General features: G+C 35.5%; 1 protein-coding gene across 1 annotated transcript; it reads left to right on the plus strand.

Annotated features, from left to right (window-relative positions):
• Window positions 1-320: 320 nt before the first annotated feature.
• Window positions 321-11,782, plus strand: LOC145665829 (uncharacterized). Its single transcript, XM_081732946.1, has 2 exons — window positions 321-380; window positions 10,187-11,782. Exon 2 carries the CDS (start codon window positions 10,200-10,202, stop codon window positions 11,721-11,723), a length of 1,524 nt encoding a protein of 507 aa, XP_081589072.1. The 5' UTR covers window positions 321-380; window positions 10,187-10,199; the 3' UTR covers window positions 11,724-11,782.
• Window positions 11,783-13,081: the final 1,299 nt, after the last annotated feature.

Genomic DNA, 13,081 nt, shown 5'->3' on the forward strand with positions numbered 1-13,081 from the left:
AAATTAGCGGTATTTTAATTTCGCAGTGATTAGGCCTCTTAATTATTTTTAATATCCCTTCTCGGGACCAATGCTATATGAGTTGTGGACCTGCTGTTTAAAGCGGAGTCCAAATTATTATAATACCTAGTAACATTCAATGATCCCACACCAGGAATTGGACAAGGTATGAGTACCAAAGTCTCGCGTGCTGGTCACTAGATACGTGCGTGTAATACACATAATAATAAGAAAAACATAATATTTATAAAATATGAAGAAACGTCTACAAAAACAAGACAGAAATACTGTTTGAGCAATTATAATTAATTAATAATAGTTGATGTTGCGTGGTAACATGCTTATATATTTGTTTCGGCTTATTCTCAAAATTAATAAAAGTAAGTACACTTGGTTGCGTTATACTGTTGTTACTCTGAAAATTTCACTGCTATTTTCTTTATACGTAGTGTAGGTTGAGTATTTTGTGTTATGAATATGCCTTATAATAGACTGATTTAGGATTTGTTATTTACATTTTTGGGCTTTCGGCATCTATGGCCATTTAGCCCGTCACATATGAGAGATGACGTCCCTCGGCTAGCGCACTATCTGAGAGTAAGAAAGGAAGAAAGAATTGGGGAAGGAAGGAAGCGGCCTGGGACTTATAAGTTAGGTACCACCCCGGCATTTGCCTCGTGTGAATGAGGAAAACCCAGGAAAACCTCATTCAGGATAGCTGGCCGGAAAACGCTTTTTACACTTAGTAGACCGAGTACCCCCTCCGGGAATCGAACTCGGGACCGCTCACATTGAAGACGAGAGCGTTGATTAGACTGATTTTTCTTCTGTGCGTCCTTGTGCAATACCGAGATTATGAAGGTCAGGAGTGTTTTTTTTTATTAAAATAGGTGGGTCTAGTTAGACCCCATGCCGTAATCGTCGGTGGACCTCTGATGGGTAACTAACAACATCTCGCCAGAAATTGGCGATTCCGCAGCGACAATCCGCGGTAGCTCCACCTCCGTCTTTAAAATTATACCACCAATGGCCCACCAACGACAGAGACGCGACGAAACACCAACGATCCATAAAATACTTTCAAAATATTTTCAATCCCCTATAAGTGTGATTTATTTTCATTATGAGTCTAAAAATCACTAAAAAAAAGTAACAAAAAAGGTACCCTGGGGTAGACGCGAACCAGCATCCTTTTGATTACTAGGCGTGTGTTCCTCCGACTTCGACACGGAGGTAATGAGGAACACCTGGTTTGTAGAGTAATAAGACATTGAGGTTTCTTTAATTTGGCCAATCAGAGTGCTCCTTTAACCGTGTATATTCGACGATAACCGTTTGGAGTCAGATAAAATGCGTTCACAATGTAATTTTATAACAAAATGACGCGTCTATTTACTTTATTTAATACTTTCCCATATTCACTTTCTAATGATCGGCGACAGCTGCTATCTAAATTCTTACAATTATACGCACTCATCCCAAGATTTTTCAGTTCATGACATAGAGACAGAGATTACTCTAGACCCCAGGAGCTAACTTTAGGAACAATTTGTCAGAAAAATAATATATAATAATAACCGAATGCACTTGACTGGTGATAGTTTGTGTTGGTTTCTTCGCGATTCTCCGCGATGAATCACAGAGCGCGGACCAAAATCAAGCCCTGGCTGCAACGCAGTGGTAAATTCAACACCCCGTCTCTAGATATTTGTTTCGACTCGACGAAACTCTGCCGCCAATGACACACAAGAGGCAATCCTTCGACGCATCGCTATATCCACGATCGACGTTTACCGGCAAGTGAGCTACTAGGTGTTGGCGACGTTTATGACATGAGGTAGTTGGTATTCTGAGGATTGTTACGAAAGTAGTAGTAGTTGAATTCTTAAACATAGTTATATATTTATTACAGTATTAATGATATTGTTATTTAGTTTGTATTGAAGGAATTGGGGGGGGGGGGGGGGCTTGACTCCTCTATGTCTAGACTACTTACTTTAAATTATGTCTTGTCTTACTTTGTCATCAATGCTGCTCTTTCATTTGCTGCTCTTATTTTTGAGTGTCCGATATTGAGTATCCGGGGTTTTCTCGGGGTACTGTGATTTCCTCCCACTTTCATTTGACCAATTCTTCCATCATCATTCATTTGCTTTAATCATCGTCTCCCTTAGCCTAACGGGCATAATCGTGGGACGTTCAACTCAAAGATTTCATTTCATTTCATTTCATTTCAAAGAATACACACTTTGAGGGAGTGTTTCGTTAACCTACTCGGTTTGAAAGAAATATAATATAAAGGATAATTTTGGTATTTAATCATTGATTTGTATTGTTTCCCTCACTTCATTGTGAATGCTTTTATCTTAAGTTAAAACACACGCCTTGTGTATTTAGTTGTGGTTGATAGCGGCGTTGATGGTGGGGCCGCGATGGCTTAGTGGCAGAGCGTTCACCTGGGGCCCTGGGGTCGATCCCAGCTCGCACCAAGTGAGCTTTGTGGTGGACAAACCCTGTGTGCGTGTTTTTTTCTTCGGGGTTCTCTCGTTTCCTCTCACTTTCTTCATTCCACCATTTCATTCATTTCTCATCATCGCCGTCTTCTTTAGCGCAACCGGCATAACCGTGGCACGTAGTGGTGCTGATCGTGTTGGCACTCTTCTATGACGTTCCATGGTTTTAAAGCAATATGATTGATTGCTGATGTAATGTTGTTATCCGATGTGTCTATACTGTCTGCTTTGTGGTTGTGTGAGCTACTCGATTAAGAATACGGTTAGAATGTGGTTTTTCTATTACAGTTTGTTGGAGGTCGATGTTAAAATTTTGTGAGTCATTCTTTAAATGCACTTATTGTTTATGCGTAACGCTCATTAGTTGAAGTTGGTTGTTTGAATATGGAAATAATTATGTTTTAATTGTATTTTTGGGAGGAGATCGATGAAAATGAAAGTAGTAAGTACTACGTCATTGCCGTCTTACAACTTCCTACATTGCGTTACGTGGAACTAGTTCGTTTCTTTTAATAGATTTATTTCATTTCTACTTTTAGTTTTTGCGACATTCTTTCAGAAATGTAATTAAACAATCACTACTTCACTATTCAGGTAACCGCTTGAAATTTTATTTATTAACGAAGTTTACCCAAGTAGGCTTCAGACCACGATTGTAGTTTAAATTTAGTGCAGTTCTAGGGTGTAGAGAGACCATAAAGGAAGTTCAACCATCAGAAATAAAACGTTAAATGAAATATTTAGTTATAAATGAAAAAAGAAATATGCAGAGAGCTCTACCGTTATACCTCTTATCTTAAAGGAGATGGTTGATTAGTGAAACTGAATGATTATGAAATAATTGTAGAATGACGATGTGGAAGGACACGGAAGAACCCGTGAAAATCCAGTCACGATGCTGTCCATCACAAACTCACCTGATCTGAGATCTAACCAGTGACTCTTAGGACTAGGTATGTTTCCCATGCCGTAAGCGTCAACGAACCACAAAATTACTCCCCCAAAATATGTTAAATCGCCTACATGCGTAATGTGTTTACATTAAGGAAAGCCTAAAAAACGCTTTAAAGAAGTAAAAAAAAAATGCAGGGCTATCTTAGGATGGGCGCGAACCACGAACCTTTCAATTACTAGCCGCGAGCCCTTCCGACTTGGCCACAGAGGGGATGAAGAGGACGTCACTTGTAGAGGGGTAAATTAGGTCTTTTGCATTTGGCTAATCAGTGCTCCTTTAACCACATATATTCAACTATAACCGTTTGGGATCAGATAAAATCTGCTCGCCATGTATTTTTATAACAAATTGACGAATCTCTATTTACTTTATTTCATGGTTCTTCCATATTCACTTCCAAATGATCGGCGACAGTTGCTATCTAATAAAGTTGATGCGTTTATTGCTTCTAGTACATAATCGCTTAGAAAAAGAAGCAGCAAAGGCATCAAATGTAGGAAATGAATTTAGAACACCTAAATGGCGCATGCCTACCACATCTTGTGCTGTTAGAATATCTGAAACAATTTGTTCCTAAAGGACGTACCTAGAACATGACAGATATATGTCCCAAGTGACGACATAAAAACAAATGACTGTTAGAGTGCGAAACTGAGTCAAGTATATAAATGCTATATTTGTGGTACATAGTTGCAAATATCAATTAGGTGTAACAAGTACCTGAAACTGTAGGTAGCTGAAGTACATACTTAGCACATGAATATCGTATGTGCCAAGTGTTGGGTACCTAAAAAGTAGCTGGGACATCCAAATGGCACATGCCTAGCACATCTTGTGCTGTTCGGGTTTCTATTACTCGCTTTTAGTGAATCTTGACCTATTACTTAATTAATGTTGATATTTCGGCAAGAAGTAAGTAAGACTATTCATGGCTTTGGATTGATTGTTTTAACAAAAGAGACACTGACCAAAGCTTAAAATCCACTTTATTTTAAATTATAATTTGTAACTGTTTCGGATATCTAGCATATCCTTCTTCAGACACTGTCTGTATTTTCTTTTATTTTTGACAGTGCCTGAAGAAGGATATGCTAGATATCCGAAACAGTTACAAATTATAATTTAAAATAAAGTGGGTTTTAAGCTTTGGTCAGTGTCTCTTTTGTTAAAAGAAGTAAGTGAAAAACTATGTACGTATATACTGTAAAAGTGTATAGCGTGTCGTGGTGTTTTACTCTAGAAATATGGGAGCTCTATACATGACAATAAGCGAAAACTCCCCACGTTCCATCACTTCTACAAATGTTCTGCGTATGCACTATTGTTTCTTGCGGTGACTTGAATTCTGTAAATTGCGCACAAAACTTTGACCTACTGTCTCCACTGTTTCATCAAAAGTACTTGGTTGCTCCGTGATTTTCCGTTTACATAAACAACTAAAGGCCTTGAACTGTCGATACCACAGCAAAATGCTCTGGTGACTTAGCGGTTCTTTATGGCAGTGTCTTGCACTTCACGCTGCACTGCTGTACCAGATGCACAGCCACATGTTCTAACACTCCTTTTTTCTGCATTATTTCCATTTTCTAACTTAACTGGATTCGTTTACTCACCTGCTGTGTAACGACAAAAATTTATTTCCCTTCCTATTCATATATTAACCATTATTATATGTAGAATGCTTTGGAAGTATTGTGTTTGAATTGTTTATAGAGGTCCTGTATTATTATGTTTAGTGAAACATTAGTCTCTTCTTTAAGTTTTACGGAACTCTGTTAAAACGTATTTAGGTGTTACAAAAATATTAAATTTAAAAATTATGTAATGGTATAGATGTTCCAAGGGGATACTAATGTTTTGTTTCACCGGAAGTTCAGGTTAATGATTAAAGAAATATAATTTTAAATAACTTTTATACCTTTACAAACGTTTGTTTGTTTCAAAATAACTCAGCAGCAGACCTTTGTAATCAGTGATGCTAGTTAAGGGAAACTTAGAAAGTATTTTTTAAGGAGGGAAAAAGGGAGATTTTACGAATATGAGATAAAATGTAGGGAAATTTAGCTTTTCAACAAATGTTATGTTACTAAATAGGAAAGGCTCTGAAGGTGTCGGTCTGCAATTTTGTTCAAATTTTGCATATAGATAGTACCCCACCAGAAAGCAATAAATTTCAAACGGTTCACGGTACCACCTAATAGAACTCGAAATATAGGAGTTTGTCTGATTGGCCAAATTAACCTCAATGATTTATCACTCAACAAGTGAGGTCTTCTTCACCGCCTCCGTGGCGAAATCGGAAGAACACGCTTTCATAATAATCATAAGGTTGTTAGTTCGCGCCCACCCAGCGGTACCTTTTTTGAGCGCTTTTTTTAGACTTACCTGAATGTATTCAAATCACGCATATAGGTTAATTTAACATATATTGGGAGAGTAATTTTGTGGTTCACTGGCGTTTTGTCGCATCTTCTTCCTTATATTTAACAACTTCATTTCAGTAACTTGTGATTGATGTTCTAATTTTTAAATGGCTCCTAAATATTTTTAAGAAAAAGTATTCAAGGAAACTGAATCCCTTGTATTCGTAAGTCCTTATTCGTTGCAAGAGGTTGCGAATTCAAATTCCCGTAAGCAGAGGCGTTGTTAGTCCGGTGGAAGGGAGATATGATCACAGTATAATAAATAAATACGTAGCGATTCTCTCTTTAAACAATGATATATATATATATATATATATATATATATATATATATATATATATATATATATATATATATATATATATATATATATATTAGTGAACGAAAATTGTTTCTTAAAAAGGGAACTTTTGAGCATTCCTGAGTGAAATTTTAACTTGAGGACCTGGCACCACTGTTTGTAACACGATGTTTATTATTCTTGACAATAGTAATGGACAAGTCTTATAAAAATCAACAACCGCTACTCTAAAAAATTTCAACAAGTTATTCTTGTGTAAAAAGTCCACTTTGGAATTTCAAATTATTTACACGTTTCATGGCCCAGTTTTATATATAGGGCTATATATATAAAGATTTTTAAAAATATATTCGTCCGTTCGTTCTGAGGTGCATTCACCTAGAGGCCACACTGTTCAACGTATCTCGTGATTCTCCACGAGAGTTTCACGAATTTTCTTCCTAAGCCCAGAAGTAAGGGTTGTACTTAAAGGGTATTTTTTTGTTTTAAAAAAATGCGATTTTCTCAAAAACAAAAAAGGATCTACCGATTTTATTTATATTTCATAAATCAATTTTCCAGAAAAAACTCCATCATGTGATATAAGTCGTTTCTTTGGAAAAGATCGAGAACGGATGGTTAATTCTTGGGGGTGAGTTTTCTTTTGGACTGTTCTCTCAAAAACGACTCACACAATTTTGTTCATACTTCATAAATAAAAATTCAATTAATAACACGACAATATGGCATAACTCATTTGTCCTTTAAAAAATGGACGAGGGTAGTTTGTAATGGAGGATGAGCTTTTTTTTTACGATTTTCTCAAAAACAATTGGCGATTTTATTCATATTCCAAAAATAAATATTTCTTGAATAATTCTATAATATTGTGTAAATTATTCATTACGAAAAAAATCGCAAGGGTTAGTGTACTCTTGGATACGAGTTTCTTTTCAGACTACTTTCTCATAAATGACACTGGCAATTTTGTTCATATTTCATACGCAGTTAACATTTTTTTTTTTTTTTGAGAATTTTGTAAATGATACTCATGTGATTTTATTATTTTATAAACAAATAGGCCTATTTCATGAATAATTCTAAAATATGGTATAAGTTATTTCTTATTTGAAAAATTTACAAGGAATAGGTTTCTTTTGGGGATGAGTTTTCCTTCGATGAAGTTTCCTGAAAACACCTGAGAATTTTTGTTCGTATATCAGGCCTCATCACTGCGAAATTAAAATACCGCTAATTTTACAGTAATTATGTGATATCTTCAAATAGATAAAAGATAATCGAAAAAGTGGAACAAGACCTCCCTAGACAATATTATTCTGCATGAGATACCGTTATCATGACTCATTTAATCTGCTTTCGATTTCCAGTCATTTAGAAAATTGGCATTTATTTTCGCGTTTCTAAATAACTACAAACGGAAAGCTACTAGGTGACTCGTGATAACGGTACCTCATGCAAAATAGCATCGTCTAGGGAGGTCTTGATCCACTTTTCGATTATTTTTCTATATATTTTAAGATATCACATAATTACTGTGAAATTAGCGGTATTTTAATTTCGCACTGATAGGGACTCTAAATGACTGCAGCAGAACATGATTTCGTTTAAGAAATTGAAGCAAGAAAGATCAGCGCGGTGGCCCGCACTTTTTTTCCCGAATTACACTATTCGTAATATTTGAATACGAGTACATGTCAAAAGAATCTCTATGGTGCATTATTTTTCTTTTAAAATTATAACTTCAAGTGGAAACATCTAATAACACCCGCTTTCAAACAGATTCAATGTTTTAATTAAAGATTTTGGAATAACTCAGCTACACTAGTTTTGCTAGCTCCTTTCCCTAATGCAAAGTTTACAACACTCTCAGAGCCGAGCGTACTTGGTTGGTTGAATTAAAATTTAGTGTCTCTTTCAACGCTAAGACCATACGAGACGTGGACCTATAGCTTAACGTGCAATCTAAGCTAGACAAGCTTTCGCCGAAAATTAAACCCGTATCACCCATACTCAAATTATTATTATTATTTTTTTTTTTTTTTGTCATATTTGTGTTAACTTACTAACCCCTAATTAAATATATATTGTACCATTCTGTAGGTAGAGTTAATAAAGTATTCGTGATTTAGCCTTCACAGTGCTTGGGGTCCCGGGTTCGATCATAGCCCCCGCCAAGTGAACTTTGTGGTGGACAAACACCGTGTGCGTGGGTTTTCTCGGGGTTCTCCCGTTTCCTCCCACTTTCTTCATTCCACCATTTCATTCATTACTCATCATCACCGCCTCCTTTAGCCTAACCGGCATAACCGTTTGACGTAAAACTCAAAGATTTCATTTCATTTCATTTTAGCCCTTCACATTTTATCACAAAATGTTGTATTGAGGAACTTTGTTTCCAAACTCCACCTAAGTCATTTTTTGTAATTTTACAGGAGTAGCGAAAAACGTGTATCGCTCTGGTTATACATTTAATTAAAAATATTTGAACGATATCTTTTATGTCTAGTAGTACATAACAACATGCTAAATTTTGAGAAATGTCTGATTTTAGGTTCAAGCGTAAATGGCGGGAAAATGTTTCATTTCTGTCCAAAAATTACTTAAATCATATGTTTTCTCGAGAAAAAAAGTCAGCTATTGCTCAATAATTACACTCTACTATCATTATATCTTGTAAAACATATAAAATAATAATAATAATAATAATAATAATAATAATAATAATAATAATAATAATAATAATAATAATAATAATTTATTTTTGATTATACTATGTGCTTATTTACACTAACATGTAAGATTAACATGATTTATGTGTTTTTAATGAATTTTTATTTACTTTAGTTCTAAGATTTATATTTTAAAATTCCATTTGTTTAAGTGTACTTTTATATTGATTATATTTTATTATTTCTTTACCCATTTTCCAGTACAGGTGTATTGTTTTCAGACAGTCCTAATAACAACGTAGTAGTCTCATGTATACACGGTATATACGTATAACACCTTCTTACTGGTTGTTAACTCTTACAATAACTGTTTTTAAGCAAATTCTAAACAATAGATTAATTTTCGCTCCAAATCTAAAAGTAAACACCAATCATAGAAATGGTAACAATGAATATCAATCAAACTTTCAAAGCAGATAAATAATAGCGACGTGACTTAAGTGGAGTTTGGAATTAATATTTTTAATGATAGGCGCATTTTTGGGGGAAAAAAATGTGATTTTTTTTTTTTTACATTTAATTTCGAGACGACTTACGTGAGTTTTGAGAGTTTATATAGTCAGGCATGTGTATCTACTCCTAATACACAAATGAAGCGCAAAAACCGAAAATTGAAAAAAAAGTGACTTAGGTGGTGTTTGGAAGCAAGCTCCTCAATTATTGTACAAAAAATCAATAAAACTCTCTCAATTAAAATGTGCTCTATCTGTAATTATTTTGGAAATAAGTGTTTTCAGTATGGATGAAGGTGAGCCCCTCAGCATACTACGTTGCCTGGGTTGATAGGATTGTTCCCTGTGGCCTCAGACGAGATCGGTGTCTCCGTAGCCCAAAGCAGCCTCTGGAATAGGTATTGTAGGTTATGATCAGTACAAGACACTGATGACTCTTTGGTCTGCCCTTTTATAGCCATCCATTGGAGGGAGAACTTCTGTACGGGCTGTCGGAGTTCCTCGTGGTTCTCTGTGTCCTCTTCGTCTCTTCCAGTAGCTGTAATTTTCTTCTCTTGTCACTATTTACGTATTTACAAATCGTGAAAGCATGTGTTCATAGGATGTGTGGGTGTACGGAACCTTGCATTAATTAGTCTTGGTTCTGAGCAGATTCTGAACCTAATGGACAATCCTGTTTATATATATCTACTAAGAAAGAAACACATCCCTGCAGTATTGAATAATTCAATGGACTTTTCTCTAGTAATACTTTCAGAATGTGTGGATTATGACTTACATGTTTTGCGTATTCCTAATTATTTTTCTGTGCAGGTTTCACGTGAAAATGCCCAGGAAGATTCAAGTGCCTACCTTATACTACTGTGCGTTACAAGCCACGTTGAACATTCTTCATTTCTTAGAAGATGCTGCCAACGCCAAAAGAAGCTCTGAATTATCTCCAAAATCTTCTGTGTCAAGTAATCATAACTTTCAGTACCTTGAACCAATTGACTACTTTCCGCCGCGGATTATCACACATTTAATGGAAGGGCTTGTAGTTCGAGGATTTTCGTCTCATGAATATATACCTTGCAACAATGTTGTACTCTTTACTCCATTTGTTGAAAAAGCGTTAATATTCTGGTTTGCTAATGATTTCCAAATTATTACAGCTAAATGTAAGAACTTATCAGAACTTATTTTATGTGGAAGAATGGGGAACGATTTTGAAGATTTGGAGACCTTGTTACTGGCTTCAAATATTCAGAGAATAACATTTATCCATCAGAATTTTACTCTTCGAGTAAACCATTCTGCAATGGGTCGACCACCAACATTATACAGTCACATGCTTCGTAGCTTTGAAGACAAGATCCTGATGAGCAAAGCTCCTCTTAGAATGCACAGCATAATTTCCGAATTAGAAGAAGAAGAAGGATTTATAAATACAAGGGAGTTTTACTTGTCTGAAGTAACTTTAAGTGTTGAGGATGTTGGAAAAATTCTCAGTTTTTGTCCAGAAACTCGTGTTTTACGAAATCCTAAATTAGTGGCTGCTCTCTACACACTGTTCAAAGACGATGAAGAACTACCTCGATATGGTTTGTTGAATTTGGACATGGTTCTGGAACCATTACTTATTTCCAAAGATGACATTTCGGCCGCTGTTGAGTTCTGTGTTCATATATGTCCTAACACTATTGCCATATATTTTCTGCTTACTGAACCAGAAGCCTTGGACAACATTTATACGTCACTTATGAGTTTGGAAAGGTTGGAAGCTTTGAGATTAGGTTGCATCCAACATAGTCCAAAATCGAATGAAGGTCTCTACTCTCTTCTTGAGCGACATGGAACTTCTTTGAAGTCATTAAAGCTAGGGTTGTTTAAAGGGCTAGATATGAAACGAATCACTGCGTATTGTCCCAAATTGCAGAGCTTACAGTTTCATGAGAATCGTTTTACTGTTTATGGCTTACCTGATAGACCAAACGAGTGTCTTTCACATCTCAGAGAACTGAGAGTTACCAGCACATTCAATCCCAGATTGTCCATCTGGAGAAAATTGTTATTGAGCACTGCTTTGGTCATTCTTGAGCTTTACAATGTCCAGTTAGAGAAAGATCTCCTAGACATGGTGATGGAAATCAATTATTGGCCAAAGTTGATGGTTTGTGTTATGTGTAACTGTGATAATCTGGAACCAAGGCATGTGACAAACCTTCTGGAATCAGAAAATGATCTCGCTCAATTGTCAATATATAACTGCAAAATGATCATGGACTCTGACAAAGTTGAGATTCAAAATATGATTTACGAGAGGGGTCTGGATGTTACATTTATTTATAAAGGTTACTACACATTGTAGTGATTAATAGTGTATACTTTTGTATTGCCAACCTGAAGCTACATATGTAAATATTCCAGTTTATAAGATTAATAAAGTATTTTTCTTATTTTGTCTTTTAATAAAGTAAAAATTTAATTTTTCTTATAGATCTATGATATGCAGTTAATCTCATTGTTCTGACATGGCTTCTTAGTTTTATTAAAGTCCACGCTTCTTTTTTCCTTTGTAGATACTTTCTATCACGTCCCTAATAATAAATTCTTCTCAGACAATATTCTTTCCCTTATTAATTATACCAGCAGTTATAATATTCTCTCCTATTATTGCTAACATTTCCTCATTAATTTTCCTTTCGACTAAGTAATCGTCTCCATTCCTTCTCACACATATACTTCGATAGTCTGTAGTCTTTTATTGTGGTCTTTATTAAGTGATTGTGTTTTTGCCTCGTAAAGCACAATACCTAACATAAAAAAAATTGACATGCCTGATCCTTAACTCTTTTTTCAAGGACTGCCAAGTATATAATTTTTTTCTTCCTAAAAATTGCTTCTTATCCCATTCCTATCATTGCTTTGTTTTCACGTTCGCACTTCATGTTTCAGTAATAGATGGTGGACCACGAATAAGTAGCCCAACTCCGTTTTACCATGTTCGTGTACATCAGTTGCCCCCAACCTTGTTTACTTGAACATTGTAATCTACATATCCTATTTCCTCTCCTTGCCGAATGTTGGTTTGGCACATTTTGCAATTTGTGATGCAACCGCGAATTTTCGTATCTGGAAAAATAATAATTCTTACCAATTTATATTTATTTCGAGGAAAACTTCTGCATATCGTTGTATAGTACAGCAGCCCTTTTCAAAACCAACTTTCGCTCTAAATTGAACCACTTCTTACTCAAACAGTTATTTTCTGCTTGTACTGTATCTAATTTAACAGCTATTTCTTACGGGCGGTCCATATATTATGTAACGCGATAAAGGGGGAGGGGGTTCGTCCTTGCGTTACGAAGTGTGACAAGGGGGAGGATCGGGATTACGTTTTTCTTACGTAACGCATGTTTTTTTTTGCAGTAATTTTTATTTATCCTCAGATTTATATGCAGTCTTTTAAACAAATAATTTTATTCAGTTATTTTCTTCTTTTATAAATAAGCTAGCAGAATACCCGTTCTTCGCACGGGAAGAATACGTTTCATTTTGGTCATAAGAGGCAGCAAAACTGTCACCAATTAACTTAGGGACCCCAAAAACTATAAATCCGATACTAATATCGGTCATTTTTGATCATTATATATATTCCCCTTCCCAAGTTGCGCCTTCAAAGTGAAATGATAAAAATCATTCTAGACCCAAATCTCATCTATGTTC

Source organism: Thermobia domestica, chromosome 12 (genome assembly GCF_964235325.1).
Source record: "Thermobia domestica chromosome 12, izTheDome1.hap1.1, whole genome shotgun sequence".
Taxonomy (NCBI): Eukaryota; Metazoa; Arthropoda; class Insecta; order Zygentoma; family Lepismatidae; genus Thermobia; species Thermobia domestica.

Bases quoted from the DNA above. Each gene is read 5' to 3' on its own strand.
- LOC145665829 (XM_081732946.1), top strand. From the start codon at position 10,200: ATGCCCAGGAAGATTCAAGTGCCTACCTTATACTACTGTGCGTTACAA.